Source organism: Schistosoma mansoni, chromosome 1, assembly GCF_000237925.1.
Source record: "Schistosoma mansoni strain Puerto Rico chromosome 1, complete genome".
Classification (NCBI taxonomy): Eukaryota; Metazoa; Platyhelminthes; class Trematoda; order Strigeidida; family Schistosomatidae; genus Schistosoma; species Schistosoma mansoni.
The window spans coordinates 34,867,526-34,876,898 of record NC_031495.1 but is presented as its reverse complement, the minus strand read 5'-3'; the positions used below and the strand labels follow the sequence as shown (position 1 = coordinate 34,876,898).

General features: G+C 34.7%; 2 protein-coding genes across 2 annotated transcripts; both read right to left on the bottom strand.

The window, feature by feature from the left end:
• Positions 1–944: 944 nt before the first annotated feature.
• Positions 945–2,765, bottom strand: Smp_201030 (uncharacterized protein; the record flags this gene model as incomplete). Its single annotated transcript, XM_018794190.1, has 2 exons — positions 945–1,202; positions 2,745–2,765. 2 exons carry the CDS (start codon positions 2,763–2,765, stop codon positions 945–947), a joined length of 279 nt encoding a protein of 92 aa, XP_018648627.1.
• Positions 2,766–5,656: 2,891 nt separating this feature from the next.
• Positions 5,657–6,098, bottom strand: Smp_141640 (calpain-2 (C02 family); the record flags this gene model as incomplete). The annotated part of the gene is made up of 2 exons (XM_018794189.1): positions 5,657–5,744; positions 6,028–6,098. 2 exons carry the CDS (start codon positions 6,096–6,098, stop codon positions 5,657–5,659), a joined length of 159 nt encoding a protein of 52 aa, XP_018648626.1.
• Between the last annotated feature and the right edge of the window lie 3,275 nt (positions 6,099–9,373).

The following is a 9,373-nucleotide window of genomic DNA, read 5'->3' as shown; positions in this document are numbered from 1 at the left end:
CCACAGAATGTTCGATATGGGTTTCGTCAGTTTTTCTCCTTCAAATAGTTAAATCTACACCCTAAGTACTTTCTCATCTTGAATCGGGCTGTTTGCAGTGTAACGATTAACTAATTACTCGATCAGTCAGCCAAACCCAACGTAGAACATGGAACATATGTAAATTTGTTCAAATTACCATGTCTCATTAGAACAATGAGATGGAATTGTCAGGGCAAGTTCAAGAGTAATAGAGGTAATAGCAGTATTAATGGTAATCGAAAAGATTCGGCAACCACAAAACAATCCGAGAAAATACAAATTAGTGAAGCAATAGAAAAAAAAGTTATGGGGAATTTAGAAGCTTATAATCTAAAGGAAGAAAAAGAGTTAGTACACCTGCACATATAACGAATGTTTCTTGTAAAACAATATCTTGAAAGCCACTTTTAAAGTGTGCTAAAGACAGTGTTTTATATGTTTAAATCTTATCCTCGTGGACTAAGATGTTATCGATAGGAAAAATATCATAGCCTTGCTTCTAATCAGCATAATAACGTTGGTGAGATGTTAACAATGAATAACATTTGTTTAAAAAAACAACTGTTTAATTACTTTTAGAGTAAGCATTGACAACATGGATCAATTTCGCTGACGAAGGATGGAAGAATTAATTTGTAGTAGTATCAGTGTCTACCTTTGTCCATACTTTTAATCGAATCGACTGTATAAAACCTGTCTTGAGCATAGACGTAGGCGCAACAATATTTTTGAAAAAAACTGACCTAGTAAACCAATCAAAGAGCAATGCTAGATTATGGTGGTTCTAGTTCAATCGACAACACGATTAGGCATGGTGTGAATCTAAGCTACTGTGACCATTTGCCTAACTCATATCTGATTGGTTAATTAATTAATACATTTATGTGAATAAATATATAAACGTTTAAAGGAATGATTTCTAGTCATAACTTTTCATGCATAAATTCGTTACTTGGTTGACAATAATCTAGTTTGTCTCGATTAAAATGACAGAGAAAAAAGCTGTGATTAAGAATGCTGATATGTCGGAAGAAATGCAAGCTGAAGTAGTGAAAATTTGTGCTGAAGCTTTGGAAACATATAACATTGAGAAGGATATTGCTGCTTTTATTAAAAAAGAATGCGACAAGAGATACAATCCAACCTGGCATTGTATAGTTGGCAGAAATTTTGGCAGGTAACTGATGTTGAGTTTTTAATCGTTTTATTGCTTAGTTTGTTTCTTGTTCTGTATAAAGTTTTTATGCGGGTGTGGTTTAAGATAGGTTAGGAAACCTTAAGTAGCTAGTCCGAACCCATTTGGGATTAAACGTACCATCGTCATTCAATAATGACTAGCTCAGTATACTCAGGAAAAAATATTTTGGAATTAATGGACTTATAAAATGCTTTAGAACCCTGATTATTTGTCATTTGACGGTGCATAATATTTGAAAACTTGTTTGGGCCTTACTCTTCATGGTTATTGATTCTAGGACTTACGAAACGATGTCTAGTTAGTTTTCGCAAGTTCTGTTAGAAACTTTTCGTTCAATTATCTCGTTCCTTAAGATTACGCTAAAGCATTAGCTTTGCGGAAATGGACGAAAGCTGCATGAATAGAAATAAAGCCAAACAAAGGATGCTGAAGATGCCACAAGTATTTGGAGTTTGACAACACCTTAACCAGTAACATCTTCCATAATCGAAACGTGCCAACCCAGTCAAATCAGAAGTCAAACGAGAAGAGGTTCGAATATATGTTTGATAGACTATCGATATATCGAGAAGTGATCAGTCTAAGCTGACAAGCGGTTGTAGGAGATGTGAAACACGGCGTACCCACTCGTGATCTGGTGCGGGTGCGTGACGTAGAGCCTTCAACTAGGCGAGTCCATTAAAACTAGTGCAGTCAGCATCAAATGTCAAAGACTTACAGAGCTATTTGTGTTGGAGATTTGTTTACCGCTACAATGCACTACCAGTCATTCCTTTTTGAACTCGTTTGAAGCATCTCTAGCTTCACTTTGTAATCTTTCTTAATTCATTGATGTTCTCAATTTTGTTTCTACTGATAGACTATACATTTTTGTAGATAAATGACCCTACCAGTTATTCGCTTTGGTGTTATGATGTATTATTCTTTTAGCCTTTAATTAACCACTAATCAATTCAACTTTATTGTGTCTCACCATATCCCCTAATACTTTCTGATAGTGCATAATGTGGTAGTTGCATCCTATTTAGTCTTTAGATTTGTCGTGTTTCTAATGATGAAACGAATATATTCCGTCTAAAATAAAAAGCGAACATTTACTGTTCGGTCATTCTGTTATCTCCCCACTTAATCAATAGTTTGACCTAAAAGAGAGGTCATGTTTTAGTTTTACCCTTGTCTCAACCTTGAAACATTGTTATTAAACAGGATTAATCCATTCTCTATGTTTTCGCTAGACTAGGATTGGTTGACAGTTAAAGTAATACGAAACTAGTGTTAGACCGGTTTCAATAGCATTTTCCCGTTCAGTTGGTTAGTATTTTATTTAACGGGTTCTGTAAAAACCGTTATTAGTTAGACTATCAAAGTTTAAAAATGATGGGCCAGTTGAGGTTGTCAGTAGGTAATATGCTATTTTTTTCTAAAATTAACCTATCAGATAACCTGTAAACCAGTTATTTAGTCTTCGAAACGTCTGATGACTATTGTTAGTTGGATTCAATGTTTTTACTTCCTTTTCAGTTACGTGACCCATGAAACCAAACATTTTATCTACTTGTACCTTGGACAGGTCGCAATTCTTGCTTTTAAATCTGGATGATTGATTTGTATAACCTATACATAAAATCCCAAACTTATCGTTTTTTTTACTGCCTTTGTTGTATCGACCAGTTGTCTAACGTCTAAATAAGCCAACTAAAAATCAATTGAAATATTAAACTAGATTCTAGTTTTTCTTTACCATACTGATGGGAGAATTTATGTCGTAATTTTAACGACCTTTTGCAAAGTTGTGGTAGGAATATGTATAATTTATCTCGGTAACATCTTTTGGGATTATGTGAAGTGATTCTCAGGAGCTAGATAACGCGATACGAGTATCTGCTTGGGTTTCAGCCTCAATTATTGATGAATGTGCGTTGGAAAACTACATGTCGATGGCTGCAGTGAATGAATATACTTCAATGAGAAAAATACATATCACGGTCGACTACACTTCGTATTCAACATGTGGTCAACTATAGGGTTTATATAAATCAGGATTGAGTATGTTGCATTTCTGTCTGAGTAAGGTTGGGTTTGTAGCTAATCTTGAAGGTAGTTCTCGTTATTGGTTGTGACTGCTAACATAAGATAGGAAAGTAATTGCTTTGTAAGTATCTTAGAACTCAGAGTAAAGTAATGAAAACCTGAGGGAATATGGTTGTTGTGAACGTCATGTAGTGTATGTACAACTAGTTGAATATGTTAACCGTTGGGCACAGTTGTCTTATGAAGATTGGTAAGTTTGCTTCAATAAAATTTCGGTGTTGAAGTTGTAACAATGTACAAACTACTAGAGAGAAGCAGAGACCTATGAATCTAACAAACATGCAGCGGAAAGTTTAGTGGTGTCAGGTAATTGTTAGAAAACAGAATTTCTAGCTGGTGGTCATATTTCTCAGTTTATGTCTCAATTTAACAATCAGTATGTACTAAATAATTTTATGGATGCAGGTGTTATTAGTCTCTACAAAATTTTAGGATCTAATCTCTGTTTTGGGAATTCTCATTTCTGTTAGAAATCTCTCTGAAGAAAAGCCCAGACAAATGTAGGACGCAAATTAATAAGATGCGAAGTACTATATTACCTCTAATCTAAAGTAAATTTCATGGTTGAATGAGTCAATTGAAGCTAGACCACCATGGAAAACCTGGAGGCACTGGATGGCTGTTTTGTCCTATTGTGGGACTCCTCAGCAGTGCGCACCCACGATCCGATCTCGCGAGATTCGAACCCAAGACCTGTCAGTCTCGCGCGAAAACAATGGTGGACGGTTGCTCAATTCCGGGGATTGGTTGAAGTTAGACGTAAACACCATTGGATGTCGGCTCAGTGGTCTAGAGATTAAGCGCTCACGCGCGAGACTGGTAGATCCTTGGTCCGAATCTCGCGAGGTGGAATTGTGGATGGGCACTTCTGAGAAGTCCTACGATAGGACGAAACGGCCGTTCAGTACTTCAAGGTTTTCCATGGTGCTCTAGCTTCAATCGACTCATGATCTCAACTATTAAAATAATCAATAACATTTTAAAAAAGGATGCCCCCTATATAATCGGAATAATAAATTAAAACGGAGTGAATATTTCACTGAAAAAATATTATTCTTCACACAATTAGGTTATTTCTATGATTTTGCATAACATTGAACACATCAAAGAAAGGAGAATAGTGTTACATTTAGGCAATCAATGAATATGAAAAGAAACAATCGAAAAAGTATAATTAAACATCGTTTGTCATACTTAATCTAATGAAAAATACAGTTAGTTTATTAGCATGCTTATCAGTAAGTTCGACTGTTGTTTTTTTAGCAAGGGTGTTATCTACGGGATGATGTTCACCCCATGCCTAACCCTCTTCCTTTATCCGGGATTTGGACCGTCAGAAACCCTAGAAGGGCTACTGTGTCAGAGAGCAAACGAACTTCCAGCTGAAGAGGAAGTTAGCTAGAAATGCTGGAGATGGATGAGGCATACGTTGAAGAAATCATCATGCTACATTGCGAGACAAGTTGTAACTTGGAATCCTGAAGGAAAAAGGGAAAGAAGAAGACCAAGGAACACATTGCATCGAGAATAAAAATCAGACATCAAATGAATGAACAACAATCGGAAACAACTGCAAAGGAGAGGCCAAGACAGAGGTTATGAGAGAATCCTGGTGGGCTACCTATGCTCCATGAGGAGCAACGGACGTAAGCAAGTTTACCTTAATGTGTCCATCGACTGATATATTACTGGAGTATCAGGTTCCTAAAGGTTCTCTGACAATCTTTATGCTTCATCTGTTCAGTCTTTGGACGTTTCACAATTGAACTGATGATTATAGTTACCCACATGTGATGACATAAGTCACACCATGTTATAATGTTTAACAAGCGGTTGGCTGTCACGAAGGCGGAGGTTTAGTTTCATGATCAAAAGATCTTGATTAGAATAGACAAAAAGTCTAATCTTCATTACAATTTCAAATTCATACTAGTGAATCTAAAACGTATATTTACAGTTGATTATTAATAATATAATCTAACTAATTTATTCATACAAGAATGATCTAAATAAATAGTTGATGAGAGTTCTCACTATGTTTACATGACATTTTGAAACCCAATATTTTAGGTTAATACTTTTATTGACAATCTAATAGGTAGAGTTCAGTTGATTGATTCATTCAAGATTGAAGTTTAATCAAACTATTAAGTTACCAGTTTTGTTGTGAGCGGTCTATAGGGTGATTATCTACAAATTTTAACAATATAACAATGGATTTTTATCCCATGATAAGAATTAGTTTACACTTTCGAGGTGATACCATTGATCATAATTAATAGTCATGCAACAGAACTGTCGGTATATTTTGATCAATTTTTGAGTTACAATTGACTATTGATATTATCAATCACGTTTTGTGTTATTACCAACATGAACACCACCAATATGATTGTTGGATTTTCTTGTCAAAACTCGGTGAACACCAAAATAACTGGGAATGACAAGAATATCAAGAAACCATACCAAAATTTTCATAGATATTTGAAGTCTGATCACTTCAGTCCGGTAAACTGGATCATAAGAAGTTCGATGGAAAATATTTAGCTGTAGTCATTAAACGTGAAAAATAATTGAATGACAGATATCACAGGAATGATAGTACTTTCAATTAGAAAATTTATCTCCTCCTTATCACGTAAATACACCATCTTACAATCAAATTATATTTGAATAGTATTCATTTTCACTTTATTGGTTAGCCGACTAACATCTACGTTGTTAGTCTATCTGTCATGCACTCATTCTGACCGGCCAACTGGACAAAATGTTTGGTAGTTGACGACATTCCAAAGACATTTATTCATCATTATTTAAAATATAAATGTCCATGTGTGTGTGTGTGTGGACAAAATTACTAAAATACCTAACTTTTTGAACAAAAGTAATAAAAAGAAACTACAATATCTTGTGTGTACTTAGCTTAATTACATCCAGATAATTCATAATTTTACATTATGTCCCATGTCTAGAACAAATAATTAATCATGTATTTTCGGTCTAATTCCTGTTGTGATTTTTAAAATTCATGTCAATATGACTTGTAAAAAAGCATAATCATCGAATTGAAACAGCACTAACAACGAGTGATATCTGTCTAGATAATAAAAGTACAGATATTTAAGGTCGAATTTCATATATTGATTTCATATTTATATCTCATAACCCATAAATAATCCTCTTACTTCAAATACTTTAGTGTCGACTGGGGTTGATCAAAGTTGGAGGAAAGCTAAGGGAAATATGATGGCGAGAGAGATATGCAACCGGTATAAAAAAAAGGGCTAGAAACTCTCTCTCTCCATATGTATATATTCCAACCATAAATCTAGCTTTTTTAAAATTAGACTGCAATAAAAGTAGATTGTATAATTTCTTTGATGAAAACTAAAATCCTTACCTTTTATAAACGTTAATAAGTAGTACAGTTTTCTTGCTAGTATTAGTAACAACTTTCTAAAAAAATTAGTGAGTACTTGTGTTTGTTGTCTGAAAAAGGAATATCGATTTCTAGTTACTATCTATAATTAGCTCAGATAAAAAAACATTCGTCTACAAATTTTTTTAACGCATTGATCGGGATGAAGTATCTCCGTTCCGTATCATAAAACATTGTTGTAGCGTAACAATCAGTTTAGTAACATTCTGAAGTAAAACCTAATCAGATGACTAGTTGTGTGTGGGTATAATTTACCTACAAAATGAAGTTCCCAAATCTAACGGGATCGATATTAAAAGATGGAACTGTTTACTTATTGACTGAATACTGTTGTAGAACATTTTTTAAAAAAGATATTCAGATAAGGGAGTAAATGTCTATCAGCTACATAATAGACAATAAATTATTAATGAATATATAAAAACAGCAAGTAATTATGTACTGTCACTGTTTGTATCAGTTTTAGAAATCTAATTTAAATACAACATTGGTCATTGAAAAAAATATTTTACAAAATCACTTACTGAATGCAAATAGTCCTTTTAAATGACCAAATGAAAAGTGGGAAGCACTAAGAGTATATTTCGTTCTAATTAAGAATTAAATATCAGTATGAAGTTGAAACACCCTACAGGACCTAACTTATAACCTGTAACTCATACAGAGAGTAACATACCATTAAGAGATTTAAGTAAAAAAATAATCTAAATTTTGACTACAGTCAATTCGGTGGTGTCAATGAGTAACTCTCATTTCCAACATGGTTAACTATGCAGGTTACAGCTTCTCATTTGAACTTCTAAGGATTCACCTAGAAGCTTGTCACTAGTAATCATACAATTATGAGGTGATATTGGTGGAAATTTTTGCAATTTAAATACAGAAGGTCGTCATGAACTCATATCAACAGTTTACTGACGATTACTATGTACATGCTAGTTACTGAATTTGAGATATTCTTGCAGTTCTAGTGAGAAACCGTGACCAGTGAAGTTCAACTGTATTAGGTGTGAGGCAATTACCCACAGAAGACAATAGGAAATGGTTATGCAATATCGCGGATTGATTGAAGTTAGACATTAAAACTGTTGGATGCCGGCACAGTGGTTCAAAGGTTAATTGTTCGCGTGTAAGGCCGAAGGTTTTGGGTTCAATTCTTATGTGCAGGATTGAGGAGCCCCATACTAGGAATGAACGGCTGTTCAATGCTTTCATATTTGCAGCGGTAGTCTAACATTGTTCAGTTCATGACTTTAATGAAACTCTACAGTTTACGTTTGCAAATGGGCGATTCTTAATCCATTTATTTGATGTACGTTGAAATTTAAGGCTAAAAATATTCACAATTGTTAATCATATAAAAGTGAACATAGATTGGTTTTTATTAATTTTGATTTTCTATAAATTCCACACAAATTGCTTCTCTTTCTTTTCATCAAAAACACAAAACAAAATATGGTACTTTCTACGCTGACGTCAATCTAGAACGTATACAGACTGTAGTTGTTGATAAAAGACTAAGGATACCAGGAAAATAGTTCAATAACTTTTCATATATTACCTTCTAACTATACAGGAAAGTTAAGATACTGTTGAATTTCAGTATTTCCAGTTAATCATTCAAAACATAAATAAGATATACTAAGATACTAATTTATAGATTACAAGAACTCGGAATTTGATATTCAGCAATTTCTATCAACTAACCACCAATTAATGAATACAGTAATCAACGTCAATTACTGAATCTGGTGACAGTTTTACTACTTAGATTGACAAAGAATTAATTTCCAATTCTTATTAGAAGTGAGTAATATCATACATAAATGCTATTTGTGTACATTGTTACATTTGCTATGTATGCTGAAATTCAAGTAGAGTTCATTTAAACTAGGATCCAAACCGTTTCCCATCTAGATACAAATCAACAGTATATGATTTGCAGCCTCGGCAGTAGTAGGTCTCAATATAAACAAAGGGAAAAGCATGACTCTCCGATACAATACAACATGCACCAATCGAATTACACTCGACGGAGAAGCTTTTGAGGATGTGGAAACCTTCACATATCTGGGCAGCATCATTGATGAACACGGTGGGTCTGATGCAGATGTGAGGGCGCGGATCGGCAAAGCAAGAGAAGCATATTTACAACTGAAGAACATCTGGAACTCAAAACAATTGTCAATCATCACCAAGATCAGAATTTTCAATACAAATGTCAAGATAGTTCTACTGTATGGGGCGGAGACGTGGAGAACTACGAAAGCCATTATCCAGAAGATACAAGTGTTTATTAACAGCTGTCTACGCAAGATACTTCGGATCCGTTGGCCAGACACTATCAGCAACAAGTTACTGTGGGAGACAACAAACCAGATTCCAGCAGAGGAAGAAATCAGGAAGAAGCGCTGGAATTGGATTGGGCACACTTTGAGGAAGTCACCCAACTACGTCACAAGGCAAGCCCTCACATGGAATCCTGAAGGCCAAAGGAGAAGAGGAAGACCAAAGACCACATTACGCCGAGAAATGGAGACAGACATGAGAAGAATGAGCAAAAACTGGGTAGAATTAGAAAGGAAAGCCCGGGATAGAGTGGGCTGGAGAATGCTGGTCAGCGG